The sequence below is a fragment of the Bos javanicus genome, chromosome 21 (genome assembly GCF_032452875.1).
Source record: "Bos javanicus breed banteng chromosome 21, ARS-OSU_banteng_1.0, whole genome shotgun sequence".
Lineage (NCBI taxonomy): Eukaryota > Metazoa > Chordata > Mammalia > Artiodactyla > Bovidae > Bos > Bos javanicus.
Genome location: NC_083888.1, coordinates 6,418,777 through 6,442,280, shown reverse-complemented (window position 1 = coordinate 6,442,280; position 23,504 = coordinate 6,418,777). Strand labels below are relative to the sequence as shown.

At 39.0% G+C, this 23,504-nt stretch overlaps 1 protein-coding gene across 13 annotated transcripts in view; it reads left to right on the top strand.

The window, feature by feature from the left end:
- The window catches only part of MEF2A (myocyte enhancer factor 2A), a 179,129-nt gene extending 160,158 nt beyond the window's left edge, over positions 1-18,971 (top strand). For 10 of the 13 annotated variants that reach the window (XM_061394242.1, XM_061394249.1, XM_061394245.1 and 7 more), the window contains 4 exons: positions 5,895-5,918; positions 9,595-9,721; positions 13,501-13,627; positions 14,872-18,971. In XM_061394242.1, the coding sequence (XP_061250226.1) occupies positions 5,895-5,918; positions 9,595-9,721; positions 13,501-13,627; positions 14,872-15,232 (639 nt within the window). In that variant the 3' untranslated portion in view covers positions 15,233-18,971. The remainder of the gene's footprint in view (positions 1-5,894; positions 5,919-9,594; positions 9,722-13,500; positions 13,628-14,871) is intronic. The other 3 variants (XM_061394250.1, XM_061394251.1, XM_061394254.1) reach the window with 1 other exon arrangement.
- The last annotated feature ends 4,533 nt before the right edge of the window (positions 18,972-23,504 follow it).

The window sequence follows — 23,504 nt, the reverse complement described above, 5'->3', positions numbered from 1 at the left end:
AATTTACCATGTTAAAAGAATTCCACTTTTATTCATAATAAAAATAAGTTTCACCAAACTAGGAGAAGAAAGGAATTTTTTTAACCTAATGAAGACTGTTTTCAGAAATTCTGCAACTAATACACTTAATAAGGGGAAACTTCAGTCTTGTAGTAAAATAATATTCGAAACTAGACAGTGATGTTTTATTCTCATCACTCATATTCAACATTATACTGGAAGTCCTAGATGAGGCAGTAAGGCAAAAAAATTAAATGCATAGCATACATACTTGGAAGGAAGAAATTAAACATTATTCATAGAAGATATAATATGTAGAAAAGCATAAAGAACCTACCAAAAAATCTTCAAGTGGAAGTTTCATGTTGGAGTATGAAATTTTAAAATATCATTTAAACATTACTCAAAAAATACCTACAAATCTAACCATATGATTTTCATGCTAAAACTATGAAAGATTGTTGAAAGAAACCAAAGAGCCAAATACGTTGTTTTCAGTTGCTAAGTTGTGTCCAGCTCTTTTGTGACCCCATGGACTATCGCCAGCCAGGCTCCTCTGTCCATGTAATTTTCTAGGCAAGAATACTGAGGTTGGTAGCCATTTCCTATCCAGGGGATTTTCCCAACCTAAAAGGATCAAACCCACATCTTCTGCATTGAAGGCAGATTCCTTACCACTGAGCCACCAGGGAAACCTATGTCAAGATGTTATTCCTTCCTAAATTGGTTGGAAGATTAAACACAACCCTGGTTTACATCACAGCACAGATTTTTGTAGGTATCAGCAAGCAGATTCTAAAGTACGTGTGGAAAGGCAAAGGAACTACAATAGCCGGTACAGTTTTGAAGAGAACAAGATAAACTAACACTTCCTGGTTTCAAGACATAGTGTAAAGCTACAGTAGTGAATGTGTGGGGGACTTCTCTGGTGGTCTGGTGGCTAAGACTCTATGTTTCCAATGCAGGGAGCCTGGGTTCAATTCCTGGTCAGGGAACTAGATCCCATATGCTGCAACTAAGACCTGGCATAGCCAAATAAATAAATATTTTTTAAAAGACTGTGTGGTACTGGCAAAAAGATGAGCACCATAGGTCAAAGAGAGCCCAGAAAATATATTCAGTTGGTTTTTTACAAAGGTAGTAAGGCGGTTCAGTGGAGTAAGGACAGTCAGTACAACTAATGGTGCTGCAGCAGTTTAGTGTCAGTATGCAAAAACAGAACCTCAAAGTGTAATTCATACCTTGTACAAAAGTTAACTCAAAATGTATTATAGATCCAAATGTAAAACACAAAACTGTGACACTTCAGAAGAAAACATTAGAGAATTACACCAAAAGCATAGTCCATAAAAAATGGATATATAGCTATTTATCAAAGTTTAAGATTCACTCCATGAAAAGGCCCTGTTCAGAGAATAAAAAATCAGTCTACAGATTAGGAGAGAATATTTACAAAATCAGCGATCTAGTAGAAGACTTGTATCCAGAATGATACAACTGCATACCTGTTAAGAGTGGCTAAAATTACAAAAACAAAACCAAAAAAACTATAAGTGCCAAGTTCTGGCAAGGATGCAGAGCAAAAGGAATTCTCATGTATTCCTACTTAGAATGCAAAATAGTAGGGCCGCTTCAGAAAGCAGTTTGGCAACTTCTTATAAAGTTAAATATGTATTTGTCATACAACTGAACAGTCTTGCTTCTAGAGAATTTACTCAAGTGAATTGAAAACCATGCTTACACAGAAACTGTATTTTTCACTAATTTCCCCCAAAGAAAACAACAGAAATAACCTTCCAGCAGCTGAATGCATATACACACTCTGGTACATCTGCAGAAAGGAATATTGCTCAGCAATTTAAAAAAAAAAAAAAAGGATGAATTTAATTCATGACAGTATAAATGAACTTAAATGAATTTTGCTAATTGAAAGAAGCCAAATCCAAAAGATATGATTACATTTATATTTCAGACTGGAAAATGGAGAACAGATAAGTAGTTCCCAGGGGTAGGGAGAGAAGTTGACTACAAAAGGAGTAGTATAGGGAATGTTTGAGGGGATGTGATACTGTATTGTTGGATACATGAATCTATGCTTTTGATAAAACCTACAAAACTATACAATACAGAGTGATTTTTTTTTTTAACTATATGCAGTTAAAAAAATCAACCAGGATTCCAGGGGAACCCAAGATGAAATACATGAATAATTATTAAAAATGAGTGATATGGTATGGAAGGGGATGAACTGGTCTAAATAACTTTGGAAACTATTGCTCAAGATGGTAAATTTGTTAAACACACACAGACACACACACCCTTAAATAAGTGAATACTATACATTGTAGATAAAGCCAGGTTTTTTGAGAAAGTTTCAGTTAAGCAAGGTGAATGGGAAGGTTATAATGAACCCTATTTTTCTGGATTTATAGTTGGAGGTTTCAGTATAAATGTATTTTTTTAAACATATATACAGATAGATACAAAAGTATAGATGTGTGTACACATGAATTCGAATACATCTGATATTTCCTCGCTCTGACTGCTGAGTCTTAAATGAGTGACACCTGGAAACCGAGCACACCTAGCCCTCAGGTCCTAGTTTCTAAACACCATTCTCCAGTGACAGGAATCAAGCCTCCTTGCAGAAGTGATCATTGTAGAGCTAGGGCCAGGAAAATACACATTGATCCAGAGGGGCCAGCAGATAAGGAAATACATGTCAAGTCAGAGGAACCAACCTTTCAGAGGAGCTCCCAATGGCCAGATCTAGAATAATTTAAACAACAAAATAAACAATAATATTATTGGATTATAACACAAAGAATAAAAAATAGACTGTTACTTAGTGACTGAATAAATAAATGGAGAAGGGACAGCTCTTCCTTAGGAATTGTAATCAATGCATGTAGAAAGTCTTGCTTACAAGAAATGGGGGACAGAAAGGCCTCTGTGCCTGGGAGCCCCACAGGGCCCTACTCGGTTTCAGACTCTTCACAAAAATTAACTCAAAATGGATTGCAGACCAAAATTTTTAAATGCAAAACTCTAATATTCTTAGACAATAATAAATGAGAAAACCTAAATGACCTTGGGTATGGTGATGCATTTTTGGATATAACACTATAGGCATGATCCACAAAATAAACAACGATATACTCCTACATGCATGTTAGAATGGCCAAAATCTGGAACACTGAGAACACTAAATGCTGGTGAGTTTGTGGAACAATAGGAACTGTCACAAATTGCTGGTGGGAATGCCAAATGGTAAGCCACTTTGGAAGACAGGTGACGTCTTACAAAACTGCTGCTGCTAAATCGCTTCAGTTGTGTCCAGCCCTGTGCGACCCCACAGACGGTAGCCCACCAGGCTCCTCCGTACCTGGGATTCTCCAGGCAAGAATACTGGAATCGGTTGCTACTTCCTTCTCCAATGCATGCATGCATGCTAAGTCGCTTCAGTCATGACTGACTCTGCAGCAGCCCACCAGGCTCCTCTGTCCACGGGATTCTTTAGGCAAGAATATTGGAGTAGGTTGCCATTTCCTTCTCCACTTACAAAACTAAGCATACTTTTACCATATGATCCAGCAATCACACTCCTTGGTATTTACCTGCATAAAAACTTGCACATGGATGTTTATAGCAGTTTTATTCATAATTGTCAAAACTTGAAAGCAACCAAGATGTCCTTCAGTGGGTAACTGGATAAACTGGTACATCCAGACAATGGAGTACTTTTCAGTGCTAAAAGAAATAAGTGATTGAGCCATAAAAAGAAATGGAGGAAAATTAAATACAGATTACTAAGTTAAAGAAGCTAATCTGAAAAGGCTTCATACTGCATGATTCCAACTATATATGACATTCTGGAAAAGGCAAAACTTTTCTTTTTTTTAGTAAAAAGATCAGGAGTTGGAGAAAGGGAGGGATGAATAGGCAAAGCATGGAGCATTTTAGTGCAGTGAAACACTCTGATATTATAATTATTGATACATTTGAACAAACCCATAGAATTATGCAACACCAAGAATGAACCCTAAATGTAAACTAGGGATGTTGGGTGATAATGGTAACAAATGTACCACTTTGGTAATGGGGAAAGCTATGTATATGTGAGTTTATGGAAAATCTGTATGCCCCTCAGTTTTCCTGAACTGCTCAAAAAAGAAAGGTTTAAAGAAAAAAAAATAATATTATTGCATTATAACACAAAGAATTAAAAAATAATGAGACTGTTACTTAGTGATTGAATAAATGTAGAAGGGACAGCTCTTCGTTAGAGAAGACTTCTAATCAATGCCTGTAGAAAGAATGAGCGAAATGGCAAATCACCATTATAATAAAACAGTGCAGACCTTGAAGGCAAGGTCAATGGATGAGTACTAAAGTTAGCAAAAATTTAAGGAGAAACAAGATATTTAAAAAATCTCAGAATATCACTCCCCAAATAATTGTTGATTATAAAAAGAAAAATAGTGATGTTTATAGCGGAGAATCCTAGTCATTTGGTTCGTCTTTCAGGAACTGGATGTGGAATACTGCCACTATCCTTCAGAAATAAAAACTATAGGACGTTTCATTTAAGGCATAGAAGTATGTTTATAAGAATTGTAATAAACTGCAAAACTGATGGACAAACTACAAGTTTGACATTTAGCAACTTGTCAGTTATCTTGGTCTTTTTTAAGAGTTCATGAAGCATCTCTGTGGAATTCTAAAATCTGCCCCAGAAACTATCAGTATTTACACTGTTATCCCTGTAGGTTAAAGTGAAAAATGAATACACACACACCTATAGTATTTTGTTGTGTCTTAACAGTTGGAGATGGGTGAAGATATGTATAACAAAACAGTTGAAGAGGATTTTGCCACGTTTGAAACAGCAGTTTATAGGCCAGGTAGTTATTTTTCAGAGTCAGTGATGAGCCTCACTCCTCTTTCACACTGTTGTCTGCAGATAAACCTGCTTTCAGATTGGGACTTCATGGATCACTGATGCTTATAAAGATACCTTTCGCAGATTGACAGAGAAGCTTGACTTACTCAAGTAAAATAATTTTTAAAAACTAGTTGGATTATTCTAGTATATTAATATTTTTATATGTGTATAAAGAAAAGGAGCAATATGTTTCATTCATCTCTTTTCTGTATGATTTATCAATTCGTTTCTCCTCCCATTTTCTTTATGTGGCTTTTCTCCATTGAAATTATTATACTCATTTGAAAATTATATTTGCAAATGATAAATATATAAATTTGTAAAACTGTTATACTTATTAACAAATATTTGAGTTCTTATTGTTTCATAATACTGTGTTAGTTACTGTGGGAAAAAAGAAGACAAAATAAATTCTGCCCACCACAGAATTTAATTAAGATAAATGTACATGTGTAACCAGGTAGGGTAGGGATGGGAGATTTAGATGTAAGTATTGGGCAAATTCCAGGAGATGGTGAAGGACAGGGAAGGCTGACGTGCTGCAGTTCATGGGGTCACAAAGAGTTGGGCACAACTTAGTGTCTGAACAAACAAAAACAAAAAAATAGTGTTAGCGTTCTCCAGATTCCAAACAGAAACTAGTTTCACGATTAGGAAGTCCTTTTATATGTTATCACAGCATGGCATAAGAACAGAACAAACTGGGGTAGGAGGATCTTTAAATCCTGGCCCTAGAGAACTTAAAAGAATCTTTCCTGTCTTTTGAAGTCAGCTACAGGTACAGAGACAATAAATAATGTATATTTGTACTCACTGCCTATATAATCATCTCTTTAGATTTCCAGACAACTCATAGTGTTCAGATAACATGTTTTTCTAAAGAAGTATTTTATATTCAAGTACCAACAGTCTTAGTAACTCTCTTATTCCTCTTATGTGCTGAGTGCAGTCGGAGGAAGAGGAATTGGAGTTGGTGAGTGTGGGTTTCTACTTGAATGGAATTGAAAAAGATATGGAAAGTACTAATTCTTTTCAATGTTTTTATCTGAGTAATGTTCCCTTTGTTACACAGATTTTTTTTTTTTTCCTTGCTGTTAAATACTGTCCAAACATTCTGAATAACTGAACCAAGCACTGGTACTGCAGAATGTGGTTTTTCTACTCACAATTATATATCTTGACCTGTTTTATTTGTTCTGGAAACTTTGGAATAGAGCCTTTATAAACAATAGCTGCCCGTGATCACAAGACATGTTAAAGAATTTTTTAAGGAAAGATATAAAATACCTTACATAGTTCCCCAAATTATTAATATATTTTTAGAAAATGACTTCACCCTCACAGTTCCTCAGATTGTAACACACTGTCTTGTGTTGTTTCTCTTTCTTTCAAAAAGATTACATCATTTTTGGTGAGGTCACCTTTTTCACAGAGTTAGAATTATTTCATCCTGCATGAGACAATCTGAACCACAAGGGGGTTCCCTGTTTATTAAAACGAATGTCTTTAATTGAACATACACAAACTTCCTTTTTTTCTATCAGAAGATATTCTGTCCTTAATAGTAGCTGTTACTTTTTTTCAAAAACAAATGATTTCTATTGGCTTTTCTTCTAGAAAATAAATTTGACTAAAAATAACTTTCAGTTGCTCTTTCTTTGGGAACTAAAACTCAAATCTCACAGAACTGATCTTCTGATTTCGAAGTCAGCTGCTAATTAGGTGACTTTAAGGGAACTAAAGACTTGAAAATGTTTAGTTTTTAGCATGGGCAGGGGTTTAGATTGCATGAAAGCATGGGGGAAAGGCATCTGTTCGTTTTACATTTTATTATTACATATATTTGCATGCTGGTGTGTTTTGCGCAATTTGTTTCTTTTCAAATAAGGTTGTGCTCTGTCCTTAAAATTAAAGATTCTTCTTTAACTTTGTGATCACTCTCACAGTTTTGGATGTGGTTTCACATTGGATAACTAAAATACACCGAAAGTGATGAAAGTGAAAGTCGTGTCTGACTCTTTGGGACCCCAAGGACTATACAATCCATGGAAATCTCTTGGCCATGGAATTCTTGTGGTGTTGGATTATATCATGTGCAGATTTTAAGTATCTTTTAGGCAAATACTTTACTTACTGATACAATAATGATTAGCAAATGATAGTTTAAGATTAAATAATGTGTCTTAGATTAAATCTCACTATTTATACCCTTAAGAAGTTAATCATGAATGCTTCCTTGTGAATTTATGAATTATCTAGCAGTATGTTGCCCTCTAGTGGCTGTGGAAATCAGTGCCGTTGAGATTATGAGCCTTGATGGGTAGAACCAATGTATTGGAGTGTCACTGTTTTACAGACACACACACCACCACCACCACCCCATCTTGAGGTCACATTAGGAGACTTCCGTGGAGGTAAAGGTAGGGCATGGATAGAGCCAGGCTAGACCATGTCATACTGTGTTTTTCACCTAGTATTTGACTCTTGAAGTTTCAGTGACAAAATTTGTGAGAACAGATCTCTGTTCTCTCAAAGTAGATCTCTGTCTCAAAAATGCACTAAAATTTTTAACTTGATGCTGAGACAAAAATGTATACCTAGTTGTTATATGTTGACTTTTACATTCCTTAAAGTATACCCTCAATTACAAAATCTCAAAGGTAAATTTCTAAGTATTTGAAGACTAAAATCTAGCACATAAAAATACTTTTGATTAAGAAACAAACATTTAACCAGAAACTGTAAATAGTCATTGATATTCTCTAAAACTTAAGTTAATTCAAATTCTAAAACTTAATTAAAATGCAGAGCTCTGTGTGTCAGAACCAAATCACAACCAGAGACACAATCTGTTAGAATCTAGAAAGTTGTTCAAATTGGCTTGAGCTCTAGAATAGAATCATGAGTGGGTCTGACCCAAAGTGAGTGCCCTGGAACCTACACTAAAGGCCCATTTAGAGCCAGGCTATAGAGATGCCTTTAGAAGTTTTGCAATTCTAGAACAACTCTCCTTTCTGACAGCTCCAAGGGAATAGCTGTGGATATTTACCTTCAAAAAAAAAAAACAAACAAAAAAAAGCCCGTTATGTAGAAATCTTGGGCCAGAGAGTATCTTAGAACAATTTAAGGATATATCTTACATTTCCGAAGTACTTAATTTATCAAAGCACTTCTTACTGTTGCCTTACTAGATTCTCACAGTAGTACTGCAAAGCAGCAGTGCAGCGATCACCATCTTCTCTGCTTTACAACCAAAGAGATTTGGAGAGGGTGAAGGATTTTTCCAGTGCTCAGGAATTAGTGAATCTGGGACAAGAATCAGGCCAGTATAGCCTGAGTGGTCTTTCTAATATCCTCTAACTTAAGATTGGATAGAAAATACAAACTAAAAAAAAATAAAATGAGATATGAAATATCTAGATCTAACCAAAGGTCTTCAATCTGATTACCATTTGAAATAGTGATAGAGAAAACTGAATGACATCCTGACTCTCTGTAATCTCAAGGGCACTGAGTTATACTTTGATATGGCTTAGGCCCCCTAAATGTCAGTTACCAGGCTGTAATTTCTTCATTTAGGAAAAAACCCTGGAGTTATGCTTTAGCCTTCTTGTGTTCTAGCCACATGAAACTTGGAGTCTCTCTTTCACTGATTCTCAGTTTTAGAACGTGTTCGCTTGAGGCAGCGCGTTGTGAGAAACTGCTCTTTCATACCCATACCCTTAGAGAATGGTGACTGTCTTAAACTGACTTGATTATTCTTTAGTTCATTTTGTTTCACTCCCACTGTAGATAGGATGCTATGTAGATGCTGTTGGTCAGCAAGCATTTACCATTGGTCATCTGCAGCCCTATGAGAAGTATTATATTTTATTTAAAAGTTCTATACTCAAAGCTTCTCCATTCATAAGCGTCTGAAGAAGGGATACATGGCTGAGTCTGCCATTAAAAAACAGGTCAATGTTGGATGATGGGAGAGGCTCTGCATGTATAGTGTCAGGGAGTATATGGTAAATCTCTGTACCTTTTCATCAATTTTTCTGTGAACCTAAAACTGCTCTTTAGAAAAATCTTAATAAAAATTTATATCTAAATACATACACATATACATATTTGTGTGTGTATTAACTGCAGGATCTCAGGGAAGGAAATATGAATACAAGCTGCAGTTTAGTAAATCCAGCAAATAGAAGTAGTTTTGAACTCTTTTGGACTCTCATGGACTTATAATCTATATATACACAGATAACCTTGCTATCCTCAGGTATTTAAAATCTACACATATCTTACTTAGGTAGGGTAGCCTGGCAGTCTTTATAAGGGGCATCAAATCCTCATTTATGTTAACATATAAGTGTTATCAGCCCTAATGCAAGTTTTCTATTTTAAGGATGTATCTCTGACATCAATAAACTCTCTGAAAAAGGCACTAGGAGAAAATGAATGATTAATGTAAAATACATCCCTTAAAATTAAATAGTTATTCTCATTAGTATTTTTAAAGTTTTCACATAATCACTTGCTTCAGGGAATGATGTTCACATCATAAAACTGTGAAAAATGTCACTTTTAAATTGAATGTTCTATTTTAAATATTAAGCTTAAATATAAATACTCATAGAATAACACTTTTTTCTACTCTCTCACAGAATACCCAAAGGATAAGCAGTTCTCAAGCCACTCAACCCCTAGCTACCCCAGTGGTGTCTGTGACAACTCCAAGCCTGCCTCCGCAGGGCCTGGTGTACTCAGCAATGCCGACCGCCTACAACACAGGTGAGCCTGCCCTGTTGCCTTTTGTGGGGTTTTTTTATTTGTTTTGTTTCAGTGTGTACTTTTGTGATTTTTTAAAAAATATATTTATTGAAATTATTTCAAGTTTCTTAGATTCACAGTTGGATATGTTAATGAAACACATGCTAGTCTTGAAAAAATTATACAACACACATTGATTATAGAAAGATTCCCCAGCATGAACTTCTGCTTACCCCTGAGAAACAACTAGCTCTTATCAAATTATGACGCACAGCAAACGGAGCAAAACACTTGGTGTTTTCTATGTAGTTCTTGTTACATAGCATCTCACTCTTCCAAGCTTTTAAAATAAGATGTTTTTCTGTATGCTGTGTCAACCTACCTTGGGAAAGACAGCATCCCTTGGGACCTCGGAACTCAGGGAGGTAGATCTAGGTGGCTGTGTCAGCAGGTCACATTTTCTTCCCTGTGATAGCCCGTTTGGTTTCTACTGTTTGTGCCTCGGGAGCAAGACCAGGAGCTTTCTTATTTCTCTTCAAAGCCAGTCACTCCTCACCTCTGAGGTGAGCTTTTCACTCATTCATGGTATTTAGACTTTTCATCCACAAATACCCTATTTAGGGAGTATATTAGATAAGTTTAAAAATACTGCAGTGATTGGAGGAGTGCTGTGTGGAGAGCCCGATGTATGAAGGTTTCTCTAGATGTGCCATTTAGGGATTGGCAGAGGACACATGGGGGAGCTTCCCTTTCTCACTAGCTGAGCCAAACACCTGATGCTTCAAAAGGAGGAGGAGCGAGAGAAAGAGTTAAAAATACCTTGCCAGTTTTTCAGAGACCACAGGGCAGGGCATTTTTGTGATTCTGATAGATTAATAAAGATCATCTAATTTCAGACTTCAGGGTAAATGCTGTAGCACAGTCTTTCACCCTGCTCTGTGGAGCTCCCTGAGGGGTGCAGAGCCATTAATATATTTGATTGCTGCTTTAATTCCAAGTAGTTCTTTTAAAACAAAAATGACTTTAAATGGTTTTGTTGAAAAGAAAGCTTCTTAGGAAATGTCTACTACCTTTTCCAACAATCAATATAAAAAAAAAAAATGTCCAAATCCATCAACTAAATCTAGAGTAAAGCCAGGGATTATACGTTCATAGAAATTCTGTTTCATTGTCCTGGTCACCAGCTATATGAGCAACACTAGTCTAGGGACATACATTTTCTCCCAGGTTTATTCTGGAAAAGGAGACATACCCAAGTTGGTAACCTATGGAGGGGAAGTCCTGAGTTGTTGAGGTTACCAGTTTATACTCTGATCTTGAAAAGGTGAGGAAAGTAGAAAATTTGTGAGCTAGAATGTTCAGAGGAGCTTTGGCCGAGGAGATGGTTCTTGAGCTGGGTGTCACCATTACATTACAGTTTACTGAGCATTTCATGACAGGTTTTTCCAATAGAAAACTTAGATACCCCACTATATTTGTTTTTAGAAATGCCATTGGCTTTAAAGAATATTTTTTCCAAAGTCCAGAAGGAATTACCAAAACACAAAAATGGAGTCACATTCTCTTGAAACCATCCCTTATCAGTCTCACTCCTGTAACTACTTACTTCTCTCTCAGAGCACCTGTTCTGTTTAATGTTACCACATTATCTTTAATGTATTTATCTTTTTAAAACATGCATCTATATTTTGTCTTTCATTAGTATATCAACTACCTTTCTGTACATAGTTAAGAATCAAACACGTGCCAGTCAGTCAGTACAGGGATAAATAAATGAGCAACATTTCAAAAAGTACAGTAATTCTGTGTGGAGGAACCATATAGACACTTCCTCATGCCCATCTGTAAGATCACTCCCAGCTTCTTACCTTATTCATGGATCCATTCAGCACACATTGATTGAGTGTGTTCTGTGTGACAAGCACTGTGCCAGGCACTGGCAATATACAGGAGCGCACAGTTAACAATGGAACGTAGGGTCTATCAGAGGAGAAAGACACAAGACAAATAGCTCTAGGAGTAATTTATCACCATCCTGTTAAGGGCCATACTGAAGCTTTGACCTGAAGAGGCTTCGACCTGCCTCAGCCAGGCAGAGTAGGGAGAGTGCCCGAGGAACGGGGAGCACTGTGTGCAGAGGCAGCAGGAGCATGGCTGAAACCACAGAGGGAGGTTGGGATGCATAAGCCTTGCTGAGGACTTTTGGACATGATCTTGAGACATTGGGAAGCCATAAAAAGGTTTTAAGCAGAGCGGTATCATGACTATATTTGTTTTGTATGATCACTTAACTACAGCACTCATGGCGCGACCACACAAGAGGCTACTATGATAGTCCAACTAATGAGTGCTAAAGGTGTGAACTAGGCTGGTGGCAATAGAGACGGTGAGATGTGGGCAGGCTTGAGAGACAGTGGCTAGAATTGACTAGACTTGATTGTTGGTGGTGGAAGTAAGTATCAAGGGTAACACCCACAGATTTGGCATGAACAGTTATAGGAGAGTTGGTGCCATTTACTAGAGAGAGGCAGGTTTGGAGGAAATGATGAGTCCAGTGGGATCATGTCAGACTTGATGTGTCTGGAGAAACATCATGACAAGTAGACATGTCAAGTGGGTAGTTGGAAGGACTTGGAGGCACTGTGGAAGGCGCAGTGTGATGGACCCCCCCGACCCAGCTTCTGTGGGGAGGGCAAGGCAATGTTAGAGAGCAGTGACTGAAAAAAGATCCCAAGCACAGCTATGCTGTTTAAACTCAGGTTCTTTTTTAAAATGCTAATTCACCAGGGAGACTAATTTCTTTAAATACTTCTCTCAAGACATGAAAAAGAAGTTAAAAGTAGAAGAGCTTTTGCCACCTCTCTTTAGAACTAAATGGAAAAAAACAAATGTTAATGTTGAACTGAAATAACTCTATATGTGAGTGATAACTAACATGCTATGTCTTGGCCAAAATGATTATGACTGAAGCATTTATGTCTTATAATACAAAGTTTTTCATGAACTTTGATTTTGCATGCAATCAGGGATCTTTGACAGTTCCTGTACTTCGAAAAAATGCAATTAGTTAATTGTATGATAGTGAATATACTGTCTATGTCACTAAGCTTGACAGCCCATGAAAAGGGGTCCTGAATCTTTTCTGTTTTCCCCTGTACTTCAAAAATATGAGACATGCTGAACTAGTTGTAGTCAGGATGAACTGGAGTGTTTTCTCTTTTGTTCATGAGGGTAGTGGTGGGCATATATATTTTAAATAGCAATTGTATAGGAACATCTTTTAGTGACAGCATTTTTATTATTTCTGTTTACAATCCTGGAATAAGTATCTCAACTTTTTGTGAAAAATTAAGCTATAAATATTTAGTACAAAATTGAAACCTTTTTTACTGAAATAATCCCAGACAACTGAATATAGCTAGGTCCTAGAAACCTCCCGAAAGAAAATTTTTTGTCAGTTGTAGACCATAAGCTTGTTTTTGGCTTCCCTGGTGGCTCAGTCAGTAGAGAATCCGCCTGCAATGTAGGAGACCTGGGTTCTATTCCTGGGTTGGGAAGATCCCCTGGAGGGGAGGACATTGCAACCCACTCCAGTATTCTTGCTGGAGAGTCCCCATGGACAGAGGAGCCTCGGGGGCTCGTTGGACACGACTGAGCGACTAAGCACAAAGGGAGTTTTTTGATGCTATGAAGTACCTGGCTTCTTTCAGACTAAGAAAATTATGGGCACAACTATTTGAAAAGCAGGTGTTGTATGGTCCTTTTATTACACACACAAGCAACATTTCCTTCTTTTTTAGACTACTCGCTGACTAGTGCAGACCTGTCAGCACTGCAGGGCTTCAACTCGCCAGGAATGCTGTCTCTGGGACAGGTGTCTGCCTGGCAGCAGCACCATTTAGGACAAGCAGCCCTCAACTCTCTCGTGTGAGTAACTGACTAGATGTTTTCACCAAACCTCTACCTACGCTTCCCAACCTGTGTCTCATTCCACTGTTAGAAGAAAGGTAACCTGAAGGTATTCAGGCCTACCTGCCACCCTTCTCTTTCCTTGCTTTGGTTAACATCAACAGACAGAATAAGAAAATGAGCTGTGCCCGTTGCTTTATCCCTAGATCGTAGGGAAGGGTGGTAGGGGCTGGGTTTCTTACGTATGGGTCAGGCTACGGGGGATTCATGTGGTTGACCCCAGTCCACTGCACACATTGTACCTCTCCAGGAAGGGTTCGCAAGAGAATGTTCCTTACAGACTGTGTGAAAAGGGATTACAGTGGTGCTCAGGTAGGACAGGCATCACTAGCAGGAAGAGAAGGAATGGTGTTTTGGTAAAACTAGAATAGTCAGCCCAAGGAGAAGCTGGAGGAGAACAGTCCAGAAGAGGGGACAGCGTAACAGGTTAGCTGTGTCGCTCCTGCTCAGGACACGAGGGACACCCAGCCTCCCAGCCTCTTGGCCTAAAAGTCCCCAGAGAGGCTCCCTGCATCCTGGTAGCTCCACAGTACACACTGTTGTTGGTCATCAACTTGGGAACTATGTCATAGAGAAATGGCCAGGGTATCTGAGGGAAATCTCTTTGCTTACACAGGTGTTTGGCCCTCGGGCGTGTGCAGAGCATCCTAAATGAGCATACTAAAAATAGCCATGCAAAGGCAGGCAGAAAAGGCTTGGTGCTCAGGCTGAGGAAGAGGCGTGTGCACACTTTACTGTGTCCTCCTCTGAGCCACTCTTTTAGCCTTTCTGAGACTCGTCTGGAGAGTGGGGTGACGTGGCTGCCTTCTGAGAGCTGCTGTGAGCGTAGGTGGCGGGTGCCATCACAGAGGCAGAGCAGAGCGGAGAGGGAGTTGGGGTCAGGGTGCCACTGTCCCTCTGCCACTTTGGTCCCCGCGCGTCAGTCACTGACACTGTTTTGGAAACTTCAGCCACAGAAGTACCAAGATTAAGGTAACAGAACCAGCCACTAGAAATCTTGACTAATCATTTCTGTTTTTACCAGGGATATGTTATTTTTTCTGTGTGAAGCACTGCAGGAAACACCAAAACTAGTCTTGGGGAGTTATGGCAGTGTTTCAGACCCTGGGCTCTCTGTCAGTCAGGTGGTATCTGTAGTATCCCATTCGTGCAGATGCAGTCACAAACCAGCTGTCTAACAGATCTTTGTTTTTTTCCTTCAGTGCTGGAGGGCAGTTATCTCAGGGTTCAAATTTATCCATTAATACCAACCAAAACATCAACATTAAGTCAGAACCAATTTCACCTCCCCGGGATCGAATGACCCCATCAGGCTTCCAGCAGCAGCAGCAGCCACAGCCGCCACCACCGCCGCCACAGGCCCCACAGCCGCAGCCCCGGCAGGAAGTGGGCCGCTCCCCTGTGGACAGTCTGAGCAGCTCCAGCAGCTCCTACGACGGCAGTGACCGGGAGGATCCGCGGGGCGACTTCCACTCTCCTGTTGTGCTCGGCCGGCCCCCAAACTCTGAGGACAGAGAAAGCCCTTCCGTAAAGCGGATGCGGATGGATGCGTGGGTGACCTAAGGCTTCCAGGCAGGTGTTTGTACTTTGTGTTACTGCAGTGAACTGCTCTACATATCTAAACTGGTAAATAAGGACATGAGTTAAATATATTTATATGTACATACATACATATATATCCCTTTACATATATATGTATGTGGGTGTGAGTGTGTGTATGTGTGGGTGTGTGTTGCGTACACAGAATCAGGCACTTACCTGCTAACTCTTGTAGATCTGCAGGTGTGCGTACCACGGCAAACAGCACCCTGTAGGCAGAGTCTAGTCTGGCACTTCCTTGGACTACTTGTTTCATAAGATAACCAGTTTTTGCAGAGAAACATGTACCCTATATATAATTCTCCCACACTAGCTTGCAGAAACCTAGAGGGCCCCTACTTGTTTTATTTAACTGTGCGGTGACTGTAGTTACTTAAGAAAAATGCTTTGTAGAACAGAGCAGTAGAAAAGCAGGAACCAAGAAAGCAATACTGTACATAAAATGTCATTTATATTAATTACCCAACCTGGCATGGGTCTCTATTGCAAAGAGGTGCATGGGAAAGGGCTGTTGATATTAAAAAACATAACAAAAAAGCCCCACACATAACTGTTTTGCACGTGCAAAAATGTATTTGGGTCAAAGAAGTGATCTTTAGCTAATAAAAAAGAGAGAGAATAGAAAACACGCATGAGATATTCAGAAAATATTAGCCTAGAGATATAGAGCATTAACAGTAAATTAATATATTAAGTTATAATTGGAATATGTCAGAAGTTTCTTTTTACATTCATATCATAAAATTAAAGAAACTGATTTTAGCTCATGTATATTTTATATAAAAGAAAACACCCTTATAAATTGATGACTATATATAAAATTATATTCACTACTTTTGAACACATTCTGCTATGAATTATTTATATAAGCCAAAGCTGTATGTTGTAACTTTTTTTTTTTTTTAGAGAATAGCTTTATCTTGTTTTAACTTTTTAGTTTTTATTTTGAGAGGGGGAAAAAAACAAACAAAAATATCTTGCAAGCAGAACCTTGGAAAAAAAAAGCCATGAACACTTATTATTCTATATGTAAATTAAAAGTTGAGCCAAACTCTTTGTGTATATAGCATCTTAAATATATTATCACCTTTGATGTAAGTACCTATGTATTGTATGGTCACCAGATTAAAAAGTATATTTTTGTGGATTGCCGCCAATTTAGGGGGAAAAGGCGAGATCCTTATTAAGTAGAGTATTCACTGTTTAATATTTACTATTTTGTTAAATATACTGTACTTTGGATTTTAATTATTGGCCCAGTCTTTTCAGAGGATTGTATAAAGGGGTTTCTCCCCTCACTGGTGGTGAATGTGTGATGTTACATTGTAATCTTTGTGCCGTATGGGTTAAGCATTATTATATATTTTATATGTGTATATAAATAGCAAAGTGGCAAAAAAAATTGATGTTAAGTTCATCCTGCATAAATGTAAAATGTGTTGTAACAGATTTTATAAGGCATTATTTAAAACTTGCCTTTTGTGAGGAAAAAAAATATAGTAGAAAAACTGACCTAATTTAATTAATATTAGAGAAAATGGCAAAATAGTAGATGAGCACAAAGGTTTTATAAGTGGTAAATGATTAGGGAAGAATATTTGTGGGGGAAGGGATCTTTGTTTCTTGACCCTCTAAAATAGATGGATGCAGCTGGTTACAAGATAACTATCATTCTGGACACTCTGTGCATTGAATGACACTTCAGTGTGGGGAGAAGTCCTCTCATGGTGCAGATCCTTGGCATGACTCTTGCCATCCTGATGCCCTCAACTGAGATGCTGACCAAGGCCTTACTCTCTCAGGAAGACAGCTAAGTGGTGACAGCAAGTTCGGCAGTTCCCTGGGCTTGTGCCATGACAAAATTCAAAGTCCTGTATATCTTTCATCGTCGATTTTTAAATACTCGTTTTCTTGAGAAACTCAAAATAAGGGTTGAAAATTACTGCTATTTTATATTTTAAACTTAATATTAAGCAGCTACCTACAATTTTTACTTACGTTTTTGCCTTTTCCCCCTAAATTGCGTTCCTTGTGACATTTTCCTCATATGCTGTTTGTGACAAATCATCAGCCAGATTTCCTGGCTGACACATAGGTAGTTAGGTACAGGATAAACTTGTGGCATTCACAGCTGCAAAGTGGAATTCTGTTTTTAATGACATTTTGGGTAGTAAATTTTGATAGAGGCCAAAAAAGGGAGGGTGATACACTCTCCCCTCTCATCGGTTTAGACATTTGGTTTTTGTTCAGAATGGATTTGTTTTGTTTTGTTTTAAATATACTTATTTTACTGAACAACTTACAGGCACATTTCTTCATGAGATCACACCTAATTGAAACAACGCAGTTTCCCAACACTGAATTTCCAAGATAATCCTTACCACTTTGTAAACCATTTATAGCTTTGAAGTGTTCAGTGCTTCTTTGGTTGTTATTTATGCATGTTCATGAACTTCTGCTGTACATGGGATAGGAGTTAACACATTCACATTTACTGTCTATTTTCTTGTGTGCCTTACGAGATGGCTTTTCTGACTGTATCTCAATAGTCTTTCTTTCTATGCAGGTTTATAATCAGTACAACTACTGTTTTCTAAAATAATATTACCAAGGCTCGGAGTTTGTATTTCAATTACACTGACCAAGTAACAATGTATTCCATTTTCAGGAACTGAGTATTTGACTGTTAACCCTTTTCTCATATGCCCAGTGTGACTTAGAGCATATGGACTTGACAGAGGCACTCTCGCCCCATGTACGAACACATTACACACACGCATCTCCTGGTGGGAACCAGCTCAGAGTGGGGAAGACACGAACCACGTTACTTTAGAACCTACTTTTCTTACCCTTTTTGGACTCCTGTGTTTTGTATGACACCATCGCAAGAAATTTTATCCCTGCAGATGAAGTATTTTATTACTAAAAGACAAAAACAAAAAAAGCTAGAGTAAATTGCACTGGTTCAAGTACGGTTTCCAGCAGCTGTACTTCCTTCAGCAGTCTACCTGGTACTACATTGAAAGGGAAAGTCACCATTGTATGTCTACAGATGGTCCCAATCAAAACTCCATCTTTTGAGCCCTAATTATGTCCATTGTGTTAAGAGACTAAATCAGGGGTTTGTTCTAAAAGAACAATATATGTTTTACCATTTCCTTTTACTGTAAGGACAGCTAATAAAGCATTAACATATTTTCTGTATTAACCATCATGCGCACAAGAAATACATAGTAAATAAGGAACCAGAAAACTCCTGGCATCGGATCATAAGAAGCTAGATGATTAGAATGTGAAAAAGATTTTACAAATGTAAAACTTTTATTTCTCTGTAGAAACTTTCTTCACTTTGCTGTGCAAGAAGACACTGCTTTGCTATATTTAAAATGGCTTTTTTAAAAGAGATTTATGTATTTGGTAAATGTTTGTAGTCAACAGTTCACACAAGAAGCTGTACACGGTTTGAACATGTAAAACCGTTTGGCGGCACAAGCTGGACTTTGTTGCCATCCTTGAGATGAACCTTTTAAGAAAAAATAAGTTAATCTCAATTTTTCCCTGAATGTGTTGTTTTTTTCCTTCATTATACAATAAATATTATAGTGAACTTTTTATCAAATGGTTAAGAAAATGTTAGAGGTTGTTGTAAACTATTTGTATCCTGCACTCACTACAGTAAAGACGGACTGGCTTTTCCTGTGTACTCCAGACTCTGTCATGTTTGCCACCAGTCGCCCTCTTTTCCCTTCCCTTCCCTTTCCCAAACCTCTTCCGCCTGCAGGTCCCTTTTACTTCCTTTGAGATGTGGTCGAGGAAATTGTTACAGCGCCCCACCCACCCCCCTGTATTGGCTCCTGAGGCCTCTCCTCCTGGGCGGCCCTGGACCCTTCAGGAAGCAGCCAGCAATCTGGTCCCAGCATCGGCCAGCCTGGCTATTCTGTGCCTGTTGGTGTGGATACATTAAACCCATTCAGGCTGTGATAACAGCTTCCTGCAGGATACGCTACTAGAGTGCAGGGGTGGATGTGGGGCATCTGTTAGAACTTAACTGTCATCAGTTTATTTTTCTTTCAAGTTTAGGTGGCGAAATGATTTGTTTTACCCAAAATGCATACATAATACTGAGCTGGGGTGGCAGAAACAGATTTACTAAATAAGTCTTTATTTTCAAAAGTGGCAGATGTGAAAAATTATCTTAAACTTGCGGTGAAAAGTTTTTTTCCTCTGATTTGCCTTCCGAGCCATCTCCCAGCTAAGCAGATTCTTGCTGTCAATTAAATTAAAAGCTAAATTTTTGTGCTGGCTTTACTTGCTAGCTACTGTGAAACTCTGATTAGCCGGTTTTGAAAGCTGGTTGAAGCCTGTGGCTAAAAATAATCACAGCTGCAGCTACTTGAAATCAATTCACTGTGACTTCCTAGTTAGCTCCCATGCATCCTGTCTTCCTCTAGGCTCTGTCTTGTTTTTAAGTTGATTCTGTGTCTGACTGGTACCAGCCAAGAAAATGGTTTTACAGTGATGGCATTCTGCCAGCAGGATGGCTCCTGCCACCTCCCATCTGCCTGTCCAGTCTCTCACAAGGAGTCAAAGTACCACTTGGTTGTAGAACTGAGGAGACAGCTGTATTCCTGCCAGCTGACACAAGGGTTGGAAGGTTCCAAACGGGTACCTGAAGCACTCCAGGGAGGGGCTGGCAGGGGCTGAGTGGACATGTGCCCCCAGACAGTGTGAGAGCTGGGTCCCAGCCCAGGACTGCACATTGCCAGGGTGAATTCCCACCTCCACTTCAGTGTCTGCTTCCAGAGGAACCAGCTTTGAGAACGTGTCCTAGACTCCACAGGCAGGCTGCTCTGTGAATACCAAAGTGTCCAAACGTAGCTAGGGAAAGAAAAAAGTCAGTTACACTAACTGGTTTCACCATATTATCCTCTCCTACCTTTCTTCTTAGACTTTAGTTTTGAACTAATTTTTAACTTACAGAAAAGTTGAAAAAATAGTAGGTTCATATGTCCCTTTCTCAGCTTTCCCTAATGTTAATATTTACATAACCGTAGTACCACTCAGAGAAGGCAATGGCACCCCACTCCAGTACTCTTGCCTAGAAAATCCCATGGATGGAGGAGCCTGGTAGGCTGCAGTCCATGGGGTTGCGAAGAGTCGGACACGACTGAGCGACTTCACTTTCACTTTTCACTTTCATGCATTGGAGAAGGAAATGGCAACCCACTCCAGTGTTCTTGCCTGGAGAATCCCAGGGACGGGGGAGCCTGGTGGGCTGCACAGAGTTGGACACGACTGAAGCAACTTAGCAGCAGCAGCAGCAGTACCACTGTCTCGAAGAGTCGGACACCACTGAGCGACTAAGCACAGCACAGTACCATTATCAGAAGCAAGAACTTAATACCGATATAACACTAGTAACTGAACACCTTATTTGAATTTCACCACTTTATCCACTATTTCTAATCTAGGATCCAACCCAGGATCCCACATTGTATTTAGTTGTTATGTCTCTGTAATAGTTCCCCAGTCTTTTCTTGTCTTTAAAAAGACAAGGTGCTTTTGAAGAATACTGATCAATTATCCTGAATAGTATTCCCTTGATGTGGATTTGTCTGATGTTTTCTTATGATTATAATGAGCATGCATTTTGGCAGGAATACCACAGAGGTGTGTCCGTAATGCATCATGCATTTCATGATGTTGTATGTTTGCAAGGTGATGTTGACCATGACCACTTGGTTAAGTGGTTTCTTTTGGGTTTCTCCACTGTAGAGTTACTATCTTTTCCTTGTTGATAAGTATCTTGGGGAGATACTTTGAAACTATATAGATTTCTCAAACATACCTAATAATTTTAGCTGCTTGGTTACAATAATTATTTCTGAAGTATTTGCCTGATTTCTTCTACATTTATTAATTGGACTTCTGTAAGGAAGAGCTGTCCCTCTCCCCACTAATTTATTTTATTATAATGGATTCATGATTTTTTTTTTTTCCTTTGGGTTATAATCTAGTACTATCATTCTGTTTCTGAAGTTATTCCAGCTTTGGTCATTAAGAGCTCCTTCAGGTAGATGCCGATGTTTCTTGGAAAAGCTCCTTCCCACTTTTTAAGCATTTCTTTACTTTCTGGCAAGATGTTAAACACTGATACTCATTCCAGGTACTGGAACAACCACCTCTCTAAGATTCCTAGATCCATGTATTGGAGAATGCCATATAGAAACCAAGGTAAGTGCACTTTATTTGCTCATTGATACTAGAGTATCACTGCTCTTTGGCCCTCTCTGCAGCCAAAGCTAGGAGATAAATGTAGGTATGTTCACTCACTGGCTTCCCAGGTGGCTCAGTGGTAAATAATCTGCCTGTGAATGCAGGAGTTGTGGGTTGCATCCCTGGGTGGGGAAGATCCCCTGGAAGAGGAAATGGCAACCCAGTCCAGTATTCTTGCCAGGATAATCCCATGGACAGAGGAGCCTCACAGGCTACAGTCCATGGGGTTGCACAGAGGTGGACACGACTGAGCACTCATGTATGCTCTTGAAAACAGACAAATCCATATTTTGCAGCTAGTTATCTAAACATGTATGTGGAAAAACATGAGTTTTATAGTAATACTTTTAGATTTCAGTTCAACTTCACAGGATTCCTTTTAGCCTCTCTTTTCCTTATTTGTAAATTCTTTCTCCTCAGGTAAGAACCTGACTTTACTATCTGCAATCTTTTTTACTTACTTCGTCAATTTTAGTGTACACATTAGTTTTAGAACTGCCAGTCCAGGGACTTAGTTGGTCCAGTGTTAGGACTCTGTGTTTCCACTGCAGGGAGCACAGGTTTGATCCCTGGTCTAGGAACTAAGATCCTGCATGACTCGAAGCCAAAAAAAATTGCCAGTCCACACCTAAGTGAGAAACATTTATTGACCAGATTAGAGCGTTTGTATAGTTCCTTTTCCATCTGGCCTTACATTTATCCGTTGAGGGCAGTGTTTTCCGTAGTTTTAGTTCCCAACCACCTTCCATGTTGTTATTCAATATAATATATAGTTAGGACCATCTGTTGATGTTTTTACTTCAGGTACCCTCCCCTCATGGGCTTCCCAGGTGGCTAGCTCAGTGGTAAAGAATCCACTTGCCAATGCTGGAGATGCAGGTTCAATCCCTGGTTCAGGTACATCCCCTGGAGGAGGGAATGGCAACCCATTCCAGTATTCTTGCCAGGATAATCCCATGGAAAGAAGAGTCTGGCAGGTTTTGCATGGGTTTGCAGAGTTAGACAACTGAGCATACATGCACTCTGTCTCATGCTGGTTGTTTTTTATTGGAGGGGAGATGAATGAATGGTATCTGAAGCATTGCTGCAGCTAAGTCACTTCAGTCATGTCAGGCTCTGTGCAACCCCATAGACAGCAGCCTACCAGGCTCCTCCATCCCTGGGATTCTCCAGGCAAGAGTACTGGAGTGGGTTGCCATTTCCTTCTCCAGTGCATGAAAATGAAAAGTGAAAGTGAAGTCGCTCAGTTGTGTCTGACTCTTAGCGACCCCATGGACTGCAGCCTACCAGGCTCCTCCATCCATGGGATTTTCCAGGCAAGAGTATTGGAATAGGTTCCCATTGCCTTCAATATGTTGTAAGAATCAGAACTATCAAAAGATACTCGAGTATTGTCACTCTTTTCTCACCCCTGCTACCCCACCCCTTCCCTGAATTCTGCCAGCCCTCTACTGATAACTAATCTCTAGCTTCTGGTTTAATCATTCCAGTGTATCTGGTATAAACAGAATATAAACTACACACTCCTGAACAACTAATGGGTCAAAAAAGAGAAATCAAGAAATATCTTGAAACATGCAGATGGAGACAAAACATACCAAAACTAATGGGATGCCACAAAAGTGATTCATAAAGAGAAATTTATAGTGATAAATGCATATATAAAGTGAAGTGAAAGTCGCTCAGTCATGTCTGACTCTTTGTGACCCCATGGACTATATAGTCCATGGAATTCTCCAGGCCAGAATACTAGAGTGGATAGCTATTCCCTTCTCCAGGGGATAATTCCCAACCTAGGGATCGAACTCAGGTCTCCTGCATTGTAGTGGATTCTTTACCAACTAAGCTATGAGGGAAGCCCAGAAATGCATATATAAACAAAAAAGAAAGATCCCAGATAAAAAAACCTAACTACATCTCAAGGAACTTAGAAAAGAACTAACTAAGCCAAGGTAAGCAG